General features: G+C 43.8%; 1 protein-coding gene across 2 annotated transcripts in view; it reads right to left on the bottom strand.

Moving 5' to 3' along the window:
* Positions 1-24,470, bottom strand: part of TRMT44 (tRNA methyltransferase 44 homolog) — a 246,607-nt gene that overhangs the window by 10,140 nt on the left and 211,997 nt on the right. The window contains exons 8-10 of one of the 2 annotated variants that reach the window (XM_069203438.1): positions 23,939-24,122; positions 13,691-14,120; positions 6,469-6,585 (exon numbers count right to left, since the gene is read on the bottom strand). In XM_069203438.1, coding sequence (XP_069059539.1) covers positions 6,469-6,585; positions 13,691-14,120; positions 23,939-24,122 — 731 coding nt within the window. Of the gene's footprint in view, positions 1-6,468; positions 6,607-13,690; positions 14,121-23,938; positions 24,123-24,470 lie in introns of both variants that reach the window. The other variant, XM_069203431.1, reaches the window with a different exon arrangement.

The raw sequence follows: 24,470 nt of genomic DNA, 5'->3' as shown, positions 1-24,470 counted from the left end.
AATCCTCAAAAATACAACTTGCCTAATAATTCTGCACTCCCTGTATATATATGATATATATAGATATATCTCTAGATATATCTCAAGATATATCTATATATATATATATATATATATATATATATATATATATGTACACAAGTTACTTACCTTTGGTAATGCCTTTTCTAGTAGAGAGAATATCTAGTTGCAGATTCCTTTCCTTAGAATTTACTCAGGTGTCAGTCTAGATCTGGAATTTTTTCTTGAGCAGTACCTCTGCACTGTGTTAGGTGGCGTTGATCGGCTCCACGTCCGTCGTCATCAGCATCCGCGCCGGTTATGACGTTGTGGGTCCTATACAGGCACCACCCTGGAGCACTGATGTCAGTTTCTATTCATGAATTTCCTCGCCAGAATCGCAGAGCCATGAAGAACACTGACCACTGTTGGTTCAAAACTAGGGCCTTGAAAGGGAGTTCTTGTCCTTAGAAATCAGTTTGCAGAGCGGGTAGGATGGGTGGGCTGGTAAGGACTCTGCAACTAGATATTTTCTTTACCAGATAAGGCGTTTCCAAAGGTAAGTAACTTGTCCATCTGATAGAGACATCTAGTTGCAGATTCCTTAACTTAGAATAGATACCCAAGAAATACCATCCCCAAACCATGCGAAACAAGTTCATACTAGAAAGTCCTGCAAGAAGAAACAGGCAAATTGCCCGTCCCTATGAACCTGACTTGGTAAACGTGGGCAGAGAAGCCCACGTTGCCACCTGACAGATGTCAAGGACTGGAAGTCTGCATGCTAACGCAGTGGTTGAAGCTTTAGCTCTGGTAGAATGAGCATGCAAGTTCTCAGGGGGTTGCTTCTTAGCCAGTACGGCGCACATTTTAATGCAGCGCTTGACCCATCTGGAGATGGCTCTTTTCTGTACTGCCTGACCTTTCTTCGCACCCACGTAACCAACAAAGAGTTGAATATCCACCCGTAACTCTTTGGTACGATCAAGGTACAATACCAATGCTTTTTTTGGGTCAAAACGGTGGAGTCTCTCTTCTTCCTTAGAAGGGTATGGGGGCGCATATAAAGTAGGCAAGGTGATGGATTGGCCTACATGAAAGGGCATAACCCCGTTTTGTAGAAAAGAGGCCCTAGTGCAAAGCACCACTTTGTCAAGATAGATGGAAAGGTAGGGCAGCTTAGATGAAATTGCCTGTTGCTCACTCACCCTGGCAGCAGATGTAAGTGCCACAAGGTAGGCTGTCTTCAGAGTGAGAAGCCAGAGAGGACAATTGTGGAAAGGCTTGAAAGGAGCGCACATCAGAAATGTCAAAACTAAATTCAAGTTCCATTGGGGCATAATGAATGTAGATGGAGGAAACATATGAGTTAGGCCTTTAAGGAATCTATTTACAACTGGAGATTTAAGCAAAAAAGGTTGATCAAGCAATCACAAAAAAAAAAAAGAAATGGCAGACAGATAACCTTTGAGAGTGCCACAGCAAAGCCCTGCTGGGCCAGAGAAAGGATAAACAAAACCTCAGAAAGAGGGGCAGAAAGGGGATCAACCGGCTTGTCTGTGCACCACGCCCCAAATTTCTTCCAACGACAGGTGTATACCATTTTGTGGACGGACTCCTGGCTGCTAAGATTACATTACAGACTTCGGGCGGAAGGTCAAAAGCTGTCAACTGCAGCCGCTAAATCTCCACGGAAGAAGGCGTAATCTGGACAGGTTCTAGCGGAGTACCCTCCTCTGCTGCTGCAACAGAAGATCCTCCCAAAGGGGCAGTATGATAGGAGGATCGATTGCCAAGGTCAATAGCTTGGAATACTAGACTCTTTGTGCCCAGTCCCGAGCCATAAGGATTACTTGGACCAGGTCGTTTTTGATGTTCTTGAGAACTCTGGACTGAAGTGGTATGGGTGAAAAGGCATACAGGGGGCTTCTTGAGTTCCACTCAAGACGAAAAGTGTCACCCAGGGATTGCTGCCTTGGCTCTCCCCATTGCTGCACGGTGTACGAGCTCTCTACTTTTACAGGGACTCTGCGTCTTTAGGGCAGTACATGTATAAAACACGATTGTTGGGCTGTTACGTTGACTATACAGGGTGCCTTTCTACTATATATTTTCTGGTGCCTTATAGCATTAGCGGTTGGGTCGCGTACTATTCAGTTTACTACTGCTGCTCTGGGTTCTGTTTGTTTCTAGTGTTAATACTGTTCACCACTGCGGGTGGTTATATTTTTGACAGTTTAAAATAGGTTATTTGATATTTGTGCCATAAACGTTTTATCCAATAGATAGTTGGATAGTAGGGCTGTCACTTGTGACCATTTCTGACTACTTTTTTAAAGCATTTGACATCCCGCTGATATTTACTCAGCAGGACATTAGGTTGTGTTTTATAACATTTATTGCCACGCTCTAGCTGACTCATTGATTATTTTCTTCTCTCTCTTTTTTTTGCTCAATTTAGATGGAGGACTTATCCCGATCCTGATGTTTTCATAAACCTTGACCTTTATTAACTTATATGTGCAACTACCGGCAAATGAGGGTATGTTTCAGTGGTTGTTTTCATCAAATTCTAAAATACCTCTTAATCTTTTCTCTGACCGTTTGTGACTCAGAACACGTTTTTGTTTTATTTTTACATTTGTAATTACAGGCTGTAATTAGATTTCTGACTTTGATTGCTGGACACAGACATTGTTTACTTATTCAAAGGAGCATTTCATTATTTTAATCCTGGTATGTACAACATCCTATTAGGTAGGTTGCCTACAGTACTATGCTATGGAACGTTGCTTTGAGCTTCTCAATACGTCCCCTTGTCTAATGCTTACTTTGCATTTCATGGTTTCAGGCATCCATTATTGGCTATTTGAACGCTTCATTAAGGATTGGACTGCTTTTTTATTTTACATTGTACTAGGTCAGTTTGCCTCTGTTTCTATCCTTTATATTATACTCCACTTGCCTTCTTTTTGTGCCACTTGTTCACATGGGGCTTTGTACTTTTCCGTTTGTTTATTTAACAGACCTATGTCTACCCACTCATTGTCTTGCTTTCACAATTATTTGGCACAGTGATGTGGAGGTCATTTTTAGAATTGAGTCTTTGAGCTTCACTCTACTCTTGTCATGGTGTGTTTGGACTTTTTTCTTAGTTTTCTTCTTTTGAGATTTTGTTTATGTTGCATTTTGCTAAAGCATGCCTACTTTTTGAGTTTGAGCCCTGTCATCCAGTAGTGTTTAAAATGTATGTTTTTTTTGTCATATCTTCACAGTGTTGAAAAAGGAACAGACGTGACAAAACGTGTTGGCTGTTGTGGAAAGAATCTGTAAATTTGGAAGAATTGATTGCACCACACACCAATGAAATATTCAGACTTCATCTCGTGTCTATGCATCCTCACTATCTGAGTTCTGAGACTTATATTTGGACTGGGAGCTTAGACTGTGTATGCTATCTTTTGTGTTTATTCAACAACCACTCGTCGAGCTAGAGGTAGACTGAAACCCCTGACATGCGCAGATGAGCAGCGACCATCGCCATCACCTTGGTGAACACCCAAGGGGCGCTTGTAAGGCCATTTTGAACTTCTTCTTGTGGAAGAGATTGAAGGACCTAAGATCTAGGATAAGGCGGAGGCCCTTGTACTTTCTGGGCACTAGAAAGTAGTGGGAATAACAACCGTGACCTACTTCTGGCACAGGGACCTTCTTTATGGCTCCCTTGGACAGGAGAGCCATATCTTCCTCTCAGAGAAGTGCCACTTGATCCTCCATCATTCGATTGTAGGATGGTGGCATTGATGAAGGGGTAGTCTCCAAGGTGAGGGAGTAGCCCCTTTGGACTATCTGCAAAACCCACATGTGTGACGTGAAGGATTGCCGGAGGAGCAGGTGCAGGTGATAGCAGATCCTGCCTCCGAATGGACCCTGGTGGGGAATCTTCAGACTAGAAAGGTTTGGAGACAGCTGCAGAGGCGGAGTGGTGGACTGGCCAGACAGCTGGCTCCCTGATCCACGAGGACAGTGGATCCCATGTCCCCGTTCACGCAGATGCTGGCCAGCATGTGTAGCACGGTGGCTGGATGGGAATGGACGTGACTGGGCCTCCCTTCGGTAGCCACAAAAGGGGCAAAAAGAAGACTGATGTGGACAAGGGGCTGCAGCAAGGCCGAGTGACCTCGCCATAGCATTAGAATCCTTGAAGTACTTGAGCACCGAGTGTGCTTTCTCTAAAAATACACAGATGCCATCAAAGGGCATGTCCATAAGAGTGGACTGGACCTTCCTTTCAACCGAGATCGGGACTTACACAGAGCCGAGCGCCCGGCCGCCATGAACTTTAGGGACCTCTCTCAAAGCTTTCAGATTCTTGGTCTGGCAATCGGAGCACGAGTTCGGGTCGTGGTCCAAACACCAATGGCACACAAGGTGCTGATCTAGAATGGGCATAGCCCAATGATAGGATCCACAGGGCTTGAAAATGGTCTTGCAAGAAGACATCCCTTGATGCACCAGGAGTGAAATACTCACAAAAGTTGTGACAAAAGTTGAAAAAGACCAGTCACAAAGAGACTGAGGGGTAGCTCTTTCTTCGGATCAGTGCTGGCTGGCGCAGAAAGAAAAGAACTGACGTTGGTCTGCTGAGGTGGTGCCTAAATAGGACCCACAACGTTATATCCGGTGTAGACGTTGCCGATGACCGAGCCGATCGACGCCAGATAACAGCGCATAGGGGTACTGCTCGAGAATAATTTATGGATCTAGACTGACGCCTCAGGAAATTCTAAGGTAAGGAATCTGCAACTAGATGTCTCTATAAGATCTCAAACAAAATTGGGTTATTTTTAGGAAATGTTTGAAGACCTGTCTTTTTGTTTATGGCATCAAATAGTTTTTTCTCTTTGTCAACTCAGTTGTAGGACGTTAGCACCAAGATGCCTCGGCATTTGCATGCTTTAGAAAATGTATACTTACTTACTATATGATATTGTATATATATATATATATATATATATACATATATATATATATATATATATATATAAGTCATATATTTATATATATGTCAGGGACTGTCGGGAGTGCTGGCTAGGAGTGATGGCAGGGAAGTAGACAGAATACTGGGTACAGAGCTGCTCAAGATCACATAGAGAGTCAGAGGAAAGAGGGGATCCAAAAGGGAAGCTCTATTTAAGGGAATAAGAGAGATAAGGCATTCAAGAGGCAATGCAACATCCAGACTAACACCCCGGGACGAACATGCAAGATATCTATCTATATAGCCACATTATTAAGAATAAAAGGAATGTAGGGTAAAGCAGTCGGGAGCTCCATATGGAAAGGCTGAAGCTCAGTAAGTTCTTCGCCCACAATTGCTGTTACAGATTCCGACTGCATATACTGGATATGCATGCAAAGACAGGGTCTGTGGAGCTGACCCCTATGGTGATGTTATAAAAAGTAACTGAAAGACAGTATAGTGGACAAGAAACACCACCTAGGTTGTCTGCTGAGCCCCCAAAACCTGACGATCAAACATGAACACGTACAGTTGTAATCGCAAGGGTGTAAAACTAAATACCATCACTATAGACAAGGAGCTAGCAACAGGAGTGCTTAACAGGAAAGAAGGGAAAACAAAGGGCACACTAGACAGAAAGCAAGCAACAAATGTACAAGGAAAGAAGAAGCAAGATAGCAGGAAAACAGCAAACTTGGAACTGGAACAAAGAAATGGAAACAAAGGCAAGGACTGGGAAAAGGAAAATACAGAAGAGGCTTCAAGGGACCACAAGAAGTGCTGGTGCAGGAATCAAGGAAACAGCAGGCAGAAATAACTCAAGGAACAAGGAAGAGCTGTGGCTCTGGAGTCAAATAGCACTGCAGGGAGGCTAGTTTAGGAACAAGGAATAACTACAGCTCAGGAACAGGAAGGCTAGTTTAGGAACAAGGAATAACTACAGCTCAGGAACAATGAATAACTATGGCTCAGAAACTTCAGGAAACAAGGGTCGGTCCCACCAGAAAACAGCTACAATGACCAACACTGGGCTGAAGGGGGCTGAGGCTTAAAAAAGGCTCACAGTAATCACATGTATCAGGGGTGAGCAGGCTAGCAGCTGCCAGCCAAGGGTGTGCTGAATTCCTCCATCCATCCTTGGTCTGCAGGGTTGGCGACGAAGCAGTGAGTGGGGGATTCAAGGTAATGGAGTTCCAAGCATGAGCAGACTGGCTCCACAAAACCCAGCATGGATTGAGTATGGATTGTAATCTGCAATAGCGTCCAAGTGGTTGGAAGTCAGTATATGAATGCAGGGGAAGGTCTGGCTTATTACAACATTGCAAAGTCCCATAACTTGGCCCCCTGGTGATGGGCGCAAGAGCCCAGGGAGCGATTTGTGACATACACACACACATAAATCTATATAATAAAATAAGAATTTACATAGAATACTTTTTTGGTACCTTCAAAAACTTGATGATTGTTCCTGAGAAGAGTCTGTAGCCCTCCACATTCATTCTTCAATCTTTGTAGAGTTTCTCTGTCTAAATATTCAGCCACTTCCTTCAAAGGAAGACTGCCTGAAAACAATTGATGGGAGGCTATTTGAATTTTTTAGAAATGTGTTCACAAAACCATTTACATAAAGATAAATCAACATTGTTTTCATGCTTCATAAAAACAGCTCAAGAAGGAACTAGCGCTGGAAAAGCCAAGACATCTGTCTTTTTATTAAGTGAAGTGTTTTGGAATAATCAGGCAACTTTGTGTATGTTTTTGTCGCAGCAGCCCTAAAAAGAAAATCCTAAAAAGTTGTGAACTTAAAAGCATACAAAGCTAAATATTCTACAATAGGTACTTTTGGTTTCAGTTGCTGTTAGAAATGAGGTCTCTAGCTTGCAGTGGTTTACATCCTGTCCAAGTAGGGACCCTCACTTTAGTCAGGGTAAGGGAGTCACACACCTAAGATAACCCCTGCTCACCCCCTCGGTAGCTTGGCTCAAGCAGTTACGCATATCTCAGAGGCAATGTGTAAAGTAATAGTATACACACACACACACACACACACACACACACACACACAGAGTGACACAAGAAAAACACCACAAAAGTACTTCACACCAGGTCAGAAAAATACCCAATATTTATCTGTGTAAAACAAGACCAAAAGAACGAACATCCAACCTACACAAGCAAAGATACAAATTTTCAAAGTTTAAGGCCCTCAAGCGCCAAGTAGAAACCGCTGCGCGGCCGCACTCCCGCAGTGTCTATTTGGAGATCCATGCTGGGCCGCAACACGGGAGCCGGCTCCAAATGGAGTTGCACCCGTAGCGCTTTTCACTGTCTGCTATGCAGACAGTGAAAAGCTCCATGGGGCCGTGGCTTGGGGCCCCTGCACTGCCCATGCCAGAGGTATGGTCAGTGCAGGGGCCCCCAGGGCCCCCATGACTCCCCTTTCCGCCAGCCTTTTCATGGCGGTTCATACCGCCATGAAAAGGCTGGCGGGAGGGGGACTCGTAATCCCCTGGGCAGCGCTGCAAGCAGCGCTGCCCTGGGGGATTACAACCGCCGGGACCAATGTGGTGGGAAACCGCCAGTCCCAGCAGTGCGACCGCGGCGCCAGCCTGTTGGCGGTGCTTCCATCAAAACAGCCCTGGCGGTCTTTGACCGCCAGGGTTGTAATGAGGGCCTAAATGTGTTATAGCACTTAGAAACACAATAGCTCCAACTGGGGCTATCACAACAGCTTGACAGAGTTGTTTCCAACAGTCCAGCGCCACCTGTGAGGCTGGGTGGAGGAATCCAACAGGTCAAGATGCACGGTGTCAACTTTGCGTTCTCGCGCTCACACCACAGGGCCACAGCTGCTGCGGTGAAGTCGGAAGCAGATGCCACGACGGCGGGGACATTGCACTCTGCCATACTGTGATGGAACTTCGAAGATCCTGTAGTAAAGTCGGGCCCTTCGTTGTAGGTCGCTGTCATTGCACTCTGCGGGCACCACTGCTCCAGTGCAGGTAGTGTGTGGGGTCGGACAGCGGCACTGTTTCTTAAGTCATTCTGGAAGTTGATGTACTAGTTTCTCCCTTGTTGCACCTGAAGGCACTCCAAAGTGGCCAGGAACTAGATTTTGCACCACATCGCAAATCGGGACTCTCAGCAAGACAGCCCAGGCACTGGCAGATGAAGTCTTTTGTGGCCCTGAGACTTAACAAGAGGCAAGCTCAGTTCAAGACCTTAGAGAACCTTGGAAAGCAGGATGTAGAAAGAAATATCCAGTCCTTTCACTCCCAGGACAGAAGTGGCAAGCAGCAGGCCAGCACAACAAAGCAAAAGGCAGAGTAGCAGTCCCTTCTACAGCATCCAGCTTTTCTTCCCGGCAGAATTTCCTCAGTCCGGAAAGATTCGAATGATGTGGTGTCAGAGGACCAGTACTTATACCCCTTTCTGTCTTTGAAGTAGTCAAACTTCAAAGCAAAGTCTTTGTAGTACACAAGACCCTGCCTTTCCCTGGCCTGGCCCAGGGGCTTGGGGGTCGAAACTGCTTTGTGTGAAGACAGGTGCAGCCCTATTCAGCCTCTCATCACTCTAGCTCAGGGAGACCCATCAGCCTGGTGATGGGCCATCAGGATATGCATGGCACACCTCCGCAACCTCTGTGTGACTGTCTAGAGTGAATGCACAAGCAGCCAAACTGTCACCCTGACCCAGATGTGTATTCAGCAGACAGGCAGATGCACAGAATGGTTAAGAAAGAAAATGCCCACTTTCTAAAAGTGGCATTTTCAAACTTACAATTCAAAAAACAACTTCACCAAATGATGTTGTTTTATATTGTGAGTTAGCAGGCCCCAAACTCCATATCTCTATCTGCTCCCAATGAGAAATTACACTTTAAAGATATTTCAAGGCAATTCCCATGTCATCCTGTGGGAGAGATAGGTATTGCAATAGTAAAAAACAAAACTATTGTCAAGACATGTACAACACACCATTGCATGTCCTACCTTTTAAATATCCTCTACCCTGCCCACGAGGCTACCCTGGGCCTACACTTAGGGGTAACTTACAGGTAATAAACGGTGTGGGGCTGGCAAGTGGGTGCACTTGAAAGGTCGAAATGACAGTTTGAAACTGCACTCACAGACACTGTATTGGCAGGCCTGGGGCATGGTTAAAGGATTACTGAGTGTGTGGCACAATCAGTGCTGCAGGCCTATTAATAGCATTTGATTTACTGGCCCTAGGCACCTCTGGTGCACAATATTAGGGACTTATTAGTAAATCAATTATGCCAATCATGGATAAACCAATCACTATTACAATTCAGACAGGGATCACTTGCACTCTAGCACTGTTCAGCAGGGGTAGAGTGCCCAGAGCCCTAAAACCAGCAAAAATAAAATTCAGCACAGGATCAAAAACAGGTGGTCAGAAGCAAAAAGACAGATGAAACCATGACAAGATCTGACAGGTCTAACAGTTGCATTTGTACATAAGCCTCTGCGTGTGCATGCCTTTCCTGTGAGAACAAATAAACATTCAAGGACAACTGATTAGCAAATAGCATAGTGTCTTTATAACGGGTGAAGCCATTCAAAGAGCATACACTTCCTGAACATAAAACCCTTTAGAACACACACTGGCTCTCATTCACAAGCTGCAGGTTCATGTTTCATCTGGAGTCCAACAAAATGACTACTTAATGCCCCATCATCAGAACCTAGGGTTGTACAAAAGAGACAAAGAAGCCATCCATGAAACTCTGTGACTTTGAAGGACAGCACATCTAAACATGATAAACACCTGAAAGCCACTGACTGACTCCAAGCTCACTTTTATGTCTCTCCCTCATGATATTGTACATTTTTGAAGAATTGATGATGAGGCTAAAGCTAGACATAAATACTGAGGACGAAGAAATGTTGCACATATTGCTAGCACCTATATCTACAAATAATGTTTGCAATGGGAATTTTGGAAGTTGAAGAAGTAGCAGGCAGATGTTTGAGCATTCTCCATGACAAGTTTTACTTTTACCTTCCAAAAAGCAAACTAATTAACTTAGAACCAGAAGCTCTTATCTTTGACTGGGAAGTCAACATACCTACTAAATTGGAGCCACAGATAATAACTACACCAATAGAATAATAATATCATGAGTAAGCACTGCCTAGCAGTTCACAATAATAAAATAATGTCAATAATAATAACATTTATGTATATGCTACAAATATACAAGTCGCAATGTTTGCCAATTGCTTTGTATGGGGCTAAGGTGTGGGGGATCTCTGACTGTTCGGCTATCCAGCGTGAAGAGAACAGATTTTGTAGAAAGCTCTTATCTTTCCCATATCAGCGTCACATTTTATTTATCAGAAAGAACTTGGGCTCCCTTATATAGTAGATCTGATTAGGGCATGGCCAATCTTAATGCAGCTCTCAATCTGGCGAACTCCTGAGGCCGCCTTGTCTAGAGACATTACAATGGACTGTCTCTCCTTGAACAGAGGGTTATTAATTATATGGACTGCATATGTGAAGGCCGAATATTTCAAAATTAGGCTACATCCTATTTTTATGAATCCATCATCCTGTGTTAGTGTAAATAAGAGGACTGTGGCCAATTTTCTTTTTTTTTTTTATTATTTTTTTTTTTTTTAATTTTGAGGTCTCTGCGGCTAAGGGACTTGGAGGGGCAGCCTAATGTGATCAGATATTTTAATTTGAGCTAATCCAATTGTGCCACTGATTATATTTGGTGTACCCGCAGGCATTGGGAACGTTCTCTGCTTTTTCGTTTTATATCAGACACAATGAAATATCTGATTTGCTTCCACTTGGGTTTTGTAAAAAATTTGGAAGCCAAGCCATGTCTCTGGCCAATCCATGCTTCATTTCATGTTTTGTTTGTAAATTTTATGTAAGGTATACCAGACTATTCTTAATTCAATTTTTTTTAAAGTACCGTTGCAACATTGTTCAATGTAGACCCGCAGTTAGATTTTTATTAGGATAAAATAATGAGGAAGCGGTGATGCATGTTTGGTCTTTTTTTAAATCTGCTTAAGGATTCATAAAACCATGCTGTTCTAAATTCACAGCTATTATTATTGTTATTTTGATTATGTCTCTTGTATTGTTAGGTATATATTTATTTATGCATATTTTGAATTGTATCTGTTTATATTGTGTGATGTTTTTATGGATGCTACAATGCCTCCGAATAAAGTTTTATTGAATTTGAATGTATACATGTGTTCGTATTTGTAAAGAAAGAACCTAGCTTGATAGCAATGAAAAGCTGAACACGTGGCATGGCTCCTGGGAAGATACAATTGTTGGGGGAAGATCAGGGGTAGGCTGTTGAGTCAGGTCCAGTGCTCTTTGAAGTGGTGTTTCTTGTGCTGTTTTATGAATAGAGGAGAGATGGTGCTGATCTGATGTCGATAAGGATACTGTCCCAGATACTGGGAGCATGAACAGAGAAGATGTACCTTCTGTTTTTTCCCTTACAATGGGAAAATGTTCTGTCTCTAGTGTGCTGCTATCCAGTCTCCTGGTCTAACACTGTCCTCAAGATGTGGCTAGTTTGCCAATTATAACAAAACAATTTTCAAAAGTTTATTTGGTGCCTAATTTGGTTATTCAGACTGTGCCAATCAGCCGATAGATGGGGCAGTAGCTTAAGAGCACGCTGTGCGGTGAACCAGGAGGCAGGTCTGAGCTGGCAATAGCAATGCTCTATAAAACATTTCTAATCTACCCTAAACCAGTATCAAACACATTAACTCATTTTACAAAGTGAAGGAATAGGGATCTTGTAAGATTAGCAGGTTTGTGAAGGGCTTCTTTCCATTTTCTAATCAGTGCCACAATTTTCTTTTAAAATCAGGTAAGATAATGACAAATAAGTCACTTGGGGAGTGTTTCTTCAATTTTAAAGAGCTAATGACACAATTTACCGGAGTTCTCTGTCCAAAGAGAGATGTTTGAGTGTAGGGAAGGACCCGACCGTTGCACAATCAGCTAATCAGAAATTGTCCACGCATATCATTTTTTTCTGAGGTGCGCAGTTTGGAAAGGAGGGATTGAAAGAAAGTAAACTGGTAAGGAAGAAGGTACAATAAGGAGACAAAAGAAGAGGATGTGAAAAAGGAAATGAGATAGCAAACAGTAAGAATGAGTTGGAATGGAATGAAGTATAGCAAAAAAAGAGAGAAAGGGAAAAAAAGAGAAACGGGGAGGAAGGCAAGACAAGTAGACAAAAGAGGTTTCATAGAGGGAGAGAAAAAGAGAGGACTAAAGAAGAGGCGATGTGGTCTAGTTGCTAAATTACAAACAACAGACATGAATTATAATCATGGCTCCCCACAGTTATGTGAGCCTAAATAAGCCATTTCCCCCTTGTCATCATTCTATTCTCTGGTCTGTCAAACTGTGAGTGCTCAGAGGAGGTTCACTTGAAGGGTGTGCTATACAATGAGAGCACGCTCACTCATAGGAGTGTGAGGACGTGTGGAAGAGAACAACGTTGGAGGCAAGAGGAGGAGGGCAGAGAAGCAGAGGGAGAAGACAGGAACAGGAACAATGTGTGTCTGGTGAAGTTCTACGAATTACAAAAATTCACTCTGTGTTCAACCCCTCTTTTATTTCTTACAGCGTGATATTTCAATGTATCAACCAGCAGCAAGAAAAGGAAAACAAACAAAGGGAAAAGAAGAAGGAAGAGAAAGACTTACAACCATTACAAAGGGAGAAAGCAGGGACCGGCAAAAGTGGGATAAAGGACTAGGGAGTGTCTGATAGTGGATTAAAGAGACATGAGCTCTTTTTAGGGGTATGTAGCCTCTGCATTTGGCACGCCAACCTTGAACAGCACCTGCCCCAGGCTCCTTAGCAGAGCTCTAGGCACCGCATGAATGTTTTTACATATTAATCACTGCATATATGCTTTAGTGTTTAAGTTGCCAACTATAGAACCAACAGAACTTTATTTTGATCTCAGTTTTCTCCCTTGACGAAACGTATAATTCCAGGCAAACCACTTTTCTCCCCGAGTCTGATTCATAGCTGCCAATATTATTACCCTGAGGGGGCAACTCAGCTTGCACTTGTTGCTACTCAAAAGTGAGAGAGCATGAGATCATGAGTGAGATTAAAAGGAGAATCCAATCAGAGTTGGCAGTTAAAGAGAGTATCATGTTTTAAAAATCATCAGCTTCAGCCAGATTATTTTTGCATTAATTCAGTCACTAATTCAATCTACCTACTCCACATCACAATAACCGTGATTCCTAAATCCAACGCAAATGATTACTGACCTAAAAGTCCATGGCGGTCTCATTCCTCTGAAAGTCCACTGGGCTGGCATGGAATCCATCGTAATAAAATGAGTCTGCTGTACTGATACAACCCAGCGTGGCTTTGATAGGAAACCAAATGTCGGAAAAATCACACTCTGCAATCAACTAGGGCAGCACAGATGCTTGTTCATCAGTAACAAAAAGGAAACACCATATGAGATCAGAAGGCAATTGGTTTTTTTTTTAGACTCAAAGATCCCTAAAGTCTTACTGTGAGGTGGACTAAATACAGAGAACAAGACAACAACATAGAGCAAAGAGATAACCTTGAGCAGGAAAACAGACCATTTATGCAAACTGAGAAGCAAAGACTTACTTCCACTATTCCAAGATTTTGCATTTTCTTCAGAAACACATTCAACCTGGTCTTCTTTGGCAGTATCTAAAAGTAAACTGGCTACTTGCAGAACAACCTGGTCAATGAAATCCCGCGGGAGTGTTGCACAGTTTCTGGTTTGCTCGTTTTTTTCTCTTGGTAAAAAGCCAGATATCCAGTCTCTACTTTCAGAGGTTTTCCTATTGTCTTCTGGATAGGGACACTGTTGATGTTCTTTTTCATCACTGTTGGCGGCATCACTGTGAGAACATTGGTTAGATACCTGCATACAGTCTGTTGTGCTGCATGCAGGAAAATCCTTTTTTGTGATTACATCACACTGTTGTTTCCTAATATACTCTTTTCTCTGTTCATCAATTAAAGCTTCGTCTCTTAGTTGATATGTCCTTGATTTTCCAATGAGGCATACCTTTAGGCAGAAAGATAAATATAATGTAATTGTTTTTTGTTTAGTTTAAGTCGATGACCTTGATATCAAACATGAGAGGTAATACATTTAGGAAAAGCAGCTACATCTTTACCATTATGTCCTAACTATCTAAAGAGCATATGTGCTTACTGTTTCACAGTTGTAAAATACAGCAGGTGAGCATGTGAAAACTAGAACATCTAACTAAAAGATGGGTAGGTAAAAGAAGTAGAAAAGAAAGAAATACAAAGTCCTGTTGCTCCAGCATTTCAAGAAAGATTGGAGACACATCTCATCAATGAGTTTGAGGGCTATTAAGGAACCCCTTCACTGCTCACTCCTCGAATCCCATTAGCGTCCCTACCAGTGTATCATTCATTAACAAGATATATCCACTGTCAATAAAAAGATGTAACGTATGCCCTGGCCAGTAAGCCGTCTCGGTCACATCTGACAATACATCACAAGTGTATTTAAAATTAAACGGATTTTACATTCACAACTCTTTGCTTATTCTTCAGCCCTGTTGCGTTTCTACAATTTGCCTAATTTTTTTGTGATTTTTTATTATGACATATCACTGCCTTCTGATATTTCAAACAGTACTTTACTCTGCAGGTTCCAATATTATTTGCCTCCCTGCCCTTGGTCCTACCCTCAATATGGTGACCTTCCCTTCATGGTTCACTATGGCATTCCATACTCAATTAATGTTAACAGATGTCCTGTCTTCCTCATGCATGGTTATAATTTTGGTAATTGGCTATCTGTGTTAGAGAAACTCTCTTCTAATTGTACGCTTAAAGAGTTTTGCAATCTACGTCCTTAGTCTTCGCCAACAACATTCAGTTTTCTTGGTCTGTTATTCAATGAGGGTACCCAATATTTTCCACTTATTCTCACTTGGGTACACAACAGCTAGAAAAAGAGTGGTTTGGTACTGTTCGACTTGACAGTTTTTGTACTTCACTAAATAGTAAACAAGATTTGACACAGCCAACAGGTTTCGCCTATGCGAGACCTATTTATGTGGTCAGTGTCTTTTAAAGGTGTTACACAGAAACACATAGTTTTAAGTACATAAAAGCAAAACACTAAGGCAAGACCAGCACTGACCCCGCCACTGCACTTTGTTTTTATTCACTTTAAGTCATGTTATACAGCAGCTCATGCTCCTGGGCGACCTTTGTATGTCTCAGGCATGTATGCAGTCAGATGCAAGCATGTTCTGGGATCTAGTGGTGCATGTGGCTAACACATAAACCTTTCCGTGCATATGAGGGGTGCATAGAGCAGGACATATCACACAAACAGTTCAGTTACAGGCATTTTGTCGGACTATAATAATTCAATGTGAAAGCAAAGAATGCACTGGATGTAAGTGTTCACTTAGAAAACAAGACATGTACAAGATCAAACAACCAAAGGGAAGAGCTGAGATTCAAAGAAGCGCATCACTCAGAATGTAGTTCCTCCACTGGAAAAGCATGCCCTCTAGCAGCACTGGGTGAGGGGTGGTGTCTCCTGCGAGACCGCCACCCCTGCCGATATTATGAATAACATTAAAACCCCGGCATGGGGGCTACTACTGAAACAATGCAATGATACACATAGTCTTTATGTAGTTTGGAAATACATTGGCCGCAGTTTATTTACATTGACTGATAGCTAGACGAGTCCCGTTTTTCTTTATTAGGGTCATAAATCATTTAAGCCTATCATAAATCACTTTGACATTTATAAGCCACATGGGGACATAAATCATCTGTTGGCAGGCCTAACATAAATCGTTCCGACATTTATATAGGTAGGAAGACTGTAAACTACCCAGCTATAAATCAAACAATTTGGCTTTGAGTACAATGAGTCTTGGCACTGGCGTTTGTCCTTTCCTGTGGGGGTACTCCTTTTAACCATTTTAGGCTTAACTCGCTACCTTTGGTAATTTGTTGCATCCTTACCCTGCCGGAAGGCATCCGAAGTTAAGTAGACCTGCCACCTCGCCGAGTGGGGCAGACAGGAGAGAGGCAGACTGTTTGACTTGAGTGGGCAGATTTTTTTGATGGCCTGGAGTGGGGCAGATTGTTTTGGACTGACGTGGGGAAGACTGGTGTGGGACAAATTGATTTAGATTGGAGTGGGGCAGATTTTTTTGGATAGGAGAGGGGCAAATTGTTTGGGATTTTAGTGGGGCTGATTGTTTTAGAATGGAGTGGGACAAATTGTTTTGGATTGGGACAGACTGGTGTGGGGCAGATTGCTGTGCATTCGAGGGGAGAAGATTGGAGTGGTTCAGATTTTTTTGCATTGCAGCGGGCAGATTGTTATGTATTGGGGTAGGAGAGATTGGAGTGGAGCAGATTCGTTTTGGATTTTAGTGGGGCAGATTGTTATGGAGTGGGGCAGATTGGAGTGGGGTAGATTGTTTTATATTGGAGCCGGGCAGATTAGTATAGGGCAGACTGTTTTAGAAAGGAGTTGTACAGATTGATTTGTGTTGGTGTGTGGCAGATTGTTTTTATTGGAGTGGGGCAAGGTGTTCTGGATTGGAGTCGGGCAGATTGTTTTTTATTGAAGTGGAGCAGAATGGAGTGGGCTAGGTTAGGAGGATTGGAATGGATTTGGGTGAGTGGTTTGGTTTGGAGTGGGGTCTACTGGATTGTTCTGGGGTCAACTGGATTGAGTGGGGTGGATTGCTGTGAGATGGACTGGTTAGGATTGGAGTGGGATGGATTGGACTGGAGCCGGGTAGACTGGGGTGTACTGCACGATTATATGTTAGAGCAAAATTTCAGAAAATTATAAGAAAGAAACAATGTTGCTTTGCAAAATTTAGAACAAGATAATCGTCCTCATTTGAGAACAGTGTGCATGAACAAAAACAAAACAAAACATGAGTACAAAGTGAGAAAAGAAGACTTGGTAAGATAAACGAAAAGAGTGAACTATAGAAAATATAAATTTGGAAATTTGTTTGTCCTGCTGCACATTTTTCTCAGCCACACGCCTTCTGTTTAGGGGGCCCTAGAAGTTAAAAAGAAGTACCTCAATCACATTGGGAGCAGAGGCCGGGCACTGTTTGAATCAATCAGTGCTTGGTCCTTGCTCCACAGACCGCAACGGAAATGATGCTTGGCCAGCAGTGATGAATTACGAGGCTGTAAAGAAGAGTACCAAGCAAGCCAACAAATTGTAAGGAATAAGTGGGCTACAAGACCTTTCTATATAACAACAGAGACTCACTAGCGAGACACATGCACTAGTGCATGTTCTCGCAGCCTCAACCCTAAAAAACTGCAGACGAAAAAACGAAAAGTTGTGGTATTTTTGCGACAAGCACAAAACATGACTGGTACAAAAATACTGTGGCTCAAGTGCAAAGCCAGCAAACAAGCCCCCTACGGGCAGCAGGAGAGAGCTGTACAGAGGGATGTCTTGTGCCAAAGAAAGTGCTGTTTTCTGACACCAACTGGACACATTTCTTACCAATGTGGAACACACAGTGGAGAGGTAGCTGTTACTGTAGCCCCCTCCTCCCATCTTAATTCAAGGAGGCAGGCTGGTGGACGGGGCTAAAGTAACAGCTTTCTTCATCACTGTGAATTTCACTGTAGCAACAGGTGCTTCAAGGGGAGGGGGCACAGGCTTGGGTGGCCTAGGGGAAGCAGGGAAAGAGTTGTAATAGCAGCTGGGGACAGAAGGACCACTGCCACAGTGGGGAAAGGGACAGGTAAACTTGTGCCTTGAGGGGGCAAACGGGCAGCAACACTTGCTGCATGTGGAGAGAGGCTTGAGGACTGGTGGAATGAGTAAGAATAGAAGAATCTGGAATTGGAGGGTAGAAGGACAAGTAGGAGGGGCGGATGTGAGTTCCCATAGGAAAAGGGGGAGGGCTACATATTTCCTCCTCCCTGCTTTGAATACCTTTTAAGGAATAGATTGTGTTTAACCCCTTCTGTGCCGCGGACGTAATGGTTACGTCCTGTGGCACAGTGCTCGTGTGCCCAGGACGTAACCATTACGTCCTGGGCACAGAGCTCAGATGGAGCGCTAGCGCTCCCTCTGTGGGGTTGCCCCCCAAGGCAGGGATGGAAGGGGAAGACCTTCCCCTTCCACCCCCGACTCCTCTCACCCCCCCCCCCGCTGTTTGTCACAAGGCCTCCTCCCATCGTGCTGGAAGCTCAGCTTCCAGCGCGATCGGAAGAGAAATGCAAAAGCATTTCTCTTCCGATCACGTGGAGGAGGCCGAGAGACTTCAAAGGGAAGGAAAGTTATTTCCTTCCATTTGAAGTCTCTCTCAGCGTTTTGGCAGCCGGATTGCAAGCAATCCGACTGTCAAAACACCCACTAGACACCAGGGATGTTTATTTTTTTTTAAATGAAACTGTCATAAGGGAGCGACCCCTTGGGGAAGGGTAACCCCCAGGGGGGCATTTTTTTTAAAGGCCTTTCCTGCACCCCCGCCCCCTCCAACACTTTATCTTGTTCCCATTTTGGAAATACAAAGGGTTTCTTGATACCTATTTTTTACTCTTTATATTTCAGCAAATGGATTGCTGTATACCCAGTACAGAATGAAAACCCATTGCAAGGTGCAGCTCATTTATTGGCTCTGGGTACCTAGGGATCTTGATGAACCTACAAGCCCTATAGATCCCCACAACCAGAAGAGTCCAGCAGACGTAACAGTATATGGCTTTAAAAAAATCTGACCGCAGGAAGAAGTTACAGAGTAAAACATGGAGAAAAATGGCTGTTTTTTTCAGCTCAATTTCAATATTTTTTAACTTCAGCTATTTTCTTTAGGAAAACGTTGTAGGATCTACACAAATGACCCCTTTCTGAATTCAGAATTTCGTCTACTTTTCAGAAATGTTTAGCTTTCAGGGATCCAGCATTGGTTTCATACCCATTCCTGTCACTACTGGAAGGAGGCTGAAAGCACAAAAAATAGTAAATATGGGTATGTCCCAGTAAAATGCCAAAATTGTGTTGAAAAATGCAGTTTTCTAATTCAAGTCTGCCTATTCCTGAAAGCTGGGAAAATTTTGATTTTAGCACTGCAAACCCTTTGTTGATGCCATTTTCAGGGAAAAAAACCACAAGCCTTCTTTGGCAGCCCTTTTTTCCCATTTCTTTTTTAAAAACGACTTTTCCCCCTGTATTTTGGCTAATTTCTTGGTCTCCTCCAGGGGAGCCCACAAACTCTGCGTACCTTTAAAATCCCTAGGATGTTGGAAACAAAGGACACAAATTTGGCATGGATAGCTTACGTGGACAAAATGTTATGAAGGTACAAACTGCCCCAAATAGCCAAAAAGGGTTCAGCACTGGGGGGGTGGGGGGGTGGGGGGGTGGGGGGGGGAGGCCCAGCAGCTAAGGGGTTAATGAAATTCTTCAATTCTCCCCACCCACAGTCCTGAGCAGATAGAAATCACCTACATCACTCCCAGGTATTCCTGCCAAAGGCCTGAGTCACTGTTTTAATATTGTGAGACGTTTTCCCACATCATTAAGGGGAAACTGCAGGCAGGCTCATGCTATTTAGCCTACTGGAGGTTCAGGAACACAAAGTTTAACTTTTAAAGGTTGAAAGCTGCAGGAGTCAGGATACACAGGTAGGCCGGAAGCCATGTTCTCTTTGTTGTCCTAGTGGATGGCGCAAAAGAGGCTACAGTCCACAATTCACATTTAACTGTTTCCTTGCCACTCTTGTATGTCCAGTACTGTATACTATGGCCTTACTGTGAAGATAATCCATGCCAATTAGGAGTTAGCCAATGCACAGCAAGGCAGCAGTCCAGCAAGGCAATAGACCAGCAAGCTCCACCGTGGTCGGTCTGAACATGTGACTTTGTCCCGGTCCGGTGCGACCAGATATCCACAGCTAGCGCTTTTTGCCTTTTGACACTATTGTTTCTAAAATCTTTGAAACTGAATATCTCTGGTGATACTTAAATATGCAATACCAGGGCACACCAAAAGAAGTCCTGTGTCCAAATTCCAAGTGGTCAATGATAAGCAAGGTCTGCAACAATGAAGCGGGTGCTAAAATCTCTGGTGATACTGGTTGGATTTTTGTTGAGGGGTAAACACAGGTTAATTTAGGGTTCGCTTGACTCTTCACCCTGAGAAAAATCGTGGTTGCTGCTGGAGAAGACTTTCACCTCCTCAAACAGTGACCCAATTTCTTACAGTAGCCCTTTAAACATGTCCCAGGCCTGCCATTGCAGCCTGTGTATGAGGTTTACACTGCAATTTGGACCTGGCAAATTAAATCTTTTGCCAGGCCCAAATCTTCCCTTTAAATACCAAGAAGTCCCCCAAAAGGAAGGCCTAAAAAGCACAGAGGACATGGTGCTGTGTATTTAAAAGCTGGACATGTACTGTTACATGGTGTGGTAGTGAAAAACTCTCAATTCGTTTTTCACTACCTCTCCCATAGGATGACATTCGGTTACCTTATTACATTTAATAAGTGATAACTTTCAATGGGGAGCAAGAAGGAATGTCGAGATTTGTGTCTGAAGAATTATAATTTAAAGCCCTCTTCAATGGTAAAGTTGGATTTTAAGTTACAATTCTGAAAATTCCACTTTCAGAAAGTTGCCATTTCATTGTCCTCATCATTTGGAGGCTGCAGTCTGTATCCTAAGTCACATAACTCAGTGTAGCTGTCAGCTCACCTTTGTGTATTACTCCCAGACAGTGGGACAAAGGGGGAAAGGTGTTGTCAAGATGGGCCATCTCCTATTTGATAGGGGTAGGAGCTGTCACCTACCATGCTTGCACATCACAAAGACTCTGTAGCAGCACACTCACAACGGGTTTGACAGTAGTCTTCTGTGCCCCCAGACAAACTGAAGCATGGCAGGAAGGCAGACACTTTTGTAGGGGTTGGTCTCTAGAAGTGCCCCCTATTTCAAAGCTGAAACCAAGTATAAACATTGGACTCTGAGATCCAACTCTTCAATACACATCTTGGCCTGTGAAAGACTCAGGACTGCCGTGCTGCAAGGAGGACTGTCACTCTGCTGCCCTAATGCCTGAGCAAGAAGGACTGGATCTGCATTTTGAACCCATGACCACTAGAGTGACTCCAAGGGCTAGTTGATTGGCTCCTTGATCAGAGCCTCAAGGACGGAAAAGGCTCCAACTACCTTGAACCTGCACCTGGACTCTACCTGCTGTGAGTACTATCCCCAAGTGATGCCATCCCAGTCCAAGACCCTTAGAAGTGGGCCTGAAGTTGCTCTGCCAGCCCAACTGTGCTCCCAACAGGACCGATGTAGCGCGACCCATCACCTTGCAGCTCTGAATCAGAACTTGCATCGGAACCGCCACTGAATCCCTGACACAGGACCTCGCAGCTCCTCTGAACTGCCACTATGCAACACATCCTTGACGAGGACTGTATCACAGTGTTGCAACTCCTCATAACCACTGCTGTGCAACGCAATCTCAACATAGGACCTCGCATCACGGCCCCTCGCAACTGCAGCTGTGTGGCAAATCCTCAAAACTAAACCTCACAATGGTCTGCAACCAGGATTTAAGGTACTTTGCTCAACGGGCCTAACTTGGCCCCTGTATAAGGCTCCATCACAGTTGACCTGAACTTGTAAGTTTGTCCCGGTTCGACACAACCAGATAACCATTGTTGCAGTTTTTTTGTTTTTTTTTTACTTTTAAGCATTATATTCAACAAAATCTTTCAAACTGCATATCTTCAGGACTTCTTTTCGATTTTTGTTGTTTTGGTGTCAAATAATGTATTACAATTTACTCTATTTAACTAAATTGATGTGGTGTTTCCTCTGGTGTTGTGCTTTCAAGTAACTATGGGTTGTATGTTGCATAAGTACTTTACACACTGCTTCTAAGTTAAGCCTGACTGCTTTTGCGCCAAGCTACCACAGGGTTAAGCACAGGTTAATTAGAGGTTTACTTGTGTTCCACCCTGAAAAGGACTGTAGTTGCTGCTTGGGTAATATTTTACTCTCCTCAACCAGTAACCCAATTGCCTAAAATCGTTAACACTTTGACGATCTAAAAATGTGAAGGAAACCAACATAAATACAGTAACTATAAAAATGGTCACATGGAGCATGCAATTTTCGTAAACATGTAGCATTTGTAGTCAGTACTCAACTGCAAACTGCACTTGAAGATGGCAATCTTCTAGCTAACAGAGCACCCGCAAATCTTACTGAAGAGTAAAACAGAAAGCAGTGGCAGACAGCAACTCAATGCAACAGTAGCTCTGCAGGACACAACGGGGCTGATTCCTAGCTTGGCGGGCGGCAGGAGCCGCCCGCCAAGCGGGAACCGCCAGAAGACGGTCATTCTGGGTTTCCCACTGGGCTGGCGGGCGACCGCCAAAAGGCCGCCCGCCAGCCCAGTGGGAAACACCCTTCCACGAGGAAGCCGGCTCCGAATGGAGCCGGCGGAGTGGAAGGGGTGCGACGGGTGCAGTTGCACCCGTCGCGAATTTCAGTGTCTGCTATGCAGACACTGAAATTCAAAGTGGGGCCCTCTTACGGGGGCCCACGACACCCCTCACCGCCATCCTGTTCCTGGCGGTCAAAACCACCAGGAACAGGATGGCGGTGAGGGGGTCGGAATCGCCCATGGCGGCGCAGCAAGCTGCGCCGCCATGGGGGATTCCTCAGGGCAGGGGAAAACCGGCAGGACACCGCCGGTTTTCCCTTTCTGACCGCGGCCATACCGCCGCGGTCAGAATGCCCTTAGGAGCACCGCCAGCCTGTTGGCGGTGCTCCCGCGGTCCCCTACCCTGGCGGTCTCGGACCGCCAGGGTAGGAATGACCCCCCAAGTGTCTCAGGGTGTAATATAGTACAAAAAAATGATCAGGACAATTAACTTAATTCTCCTTTTAGGGTTAGGTGCTTGCAGTCCCTTTAATTAGAGATATCACGTGACCTGTGGTAATTAGAGATTATGCATCAGAAATTCTATACTCAAAGGGGTCCAACTTTGATGATTTAGGCTGGCAGAACACAGTTTCATCGACAGTGACAACAGTGCATGTGCCCACAGGAAAGAAGGGCCACACACTGATGTACTCGGGCACTTATCAAGCCACATAGCACATAGGCCAAAAGGGGTGCTGAACCTCTGCACTCAAATACACAGTAAAAAAAAAAATCACCAAAAAAAGGAGGAAAAACCTACAAAGGTGGCACAGGGTGGGGGTCTACTCACTAGGCAGAGGCACTATTCAAAGTACAAGCTAAGGTTAATCTCAAGGAAATGTGCACACTTTGTGGTATCAAACTATCACCCACGCACACATGTTGCTCTGATGTCTGATCATTATTGCAAAACCTATCCACATAATGTTAGAAAACATCCTCACACATTAAAAAAGCAACCATAAAGAGACCACATCTACCATATACCACTGGTCTTGATTTAGAAGGCGAGGAGGGCTAGTAGGTATCTTCTCTGGGTACATCTATTGAAACCTAAAGTGTACACCGCTGCCGCCAGGCAGGGCCTGTGCCAAGGCAACCATGGGATGAGCAACAACCTTGGGACTAAAAGTCAGCAAAACAAAGGAGGTCCTCCCCAACTCAGGACACACCAAGGATGCCCCTGATGAGTGCCAGCCCCTAGGCAAAGAGAAAATGGCAGGGACTTTACATCTGCACAATGCGACGTGGACTTACATTCTTACAACTTGTCACCAGAATAATCTGTCATAACCAGAAACTCTGAACAAAAGCGCTCAAAGAGATTCAGAAATATCAGTCCATATAAAGAAAATAAAAAAAGCTGTGTGTGGTCAGTGACATACCCGTTTAGTTGAAGGAATCCTGAGACAGTCTTCTTCTACATCAAATCCACAAGCAAGTCCCACCTCAGTGATAAAATCGAGGTACTCCCTGTACTGCGTTTTTTTGCTTTCCCTCCGGCTATACTTTCCATAGAAATTAAAGAAGCAACACGGCAGTACAAAGTAACAGCAAGAATACGAAGACCTGCAACACAATTTAAATACAGGTTTGTGAGAAACAGAAACACGCTGAGTTAGCTATTAACGGGCTACTCGTAAGCGTGCTCTTAGCTGTAAAAGTGCAGTAGATGTTTAAATTAAAATACATGAAGACTCTTTTGTTATTCACAGTAGGAGTGTACTATTTAAACTTGCTCTATTATGCAAACTTAAAACCCATATTTTTCTGTTCTGTACAGAACAAGTACACACAAGTAGATAATTACTGCCCACAATACAAGATCACACGATTTAAGCAACATTTTGAAAAGAGCCTGAAAGGCAACGTATAGTACAATTCAACCTACATCACAGAAATAAAGAGCTTCTGCAG

The sequence above is a fragment of the Pleurodeles waltl genome, chromosome 1_2 (assembly GCF_031143425.1).
Source record: "Pleurodeles waltl isolate 20211129_DDA chromosome 1_2, aPleWal1.hap1.20221129, whole genome shotgun sequence".
Classification (NCBI taxonomy): domain Eukaryota; kingdom Metazoa; phylum Chordata; class Amphibia; order Caudata; family Salamandridae; genus Pleurodeles; species Pleurodeles waltl.
The sequence above is the reverse complement of the archived record's forward strand: the minus strand, read 5'-3'. Positions and strand labels throughout refer to the sequence as shown.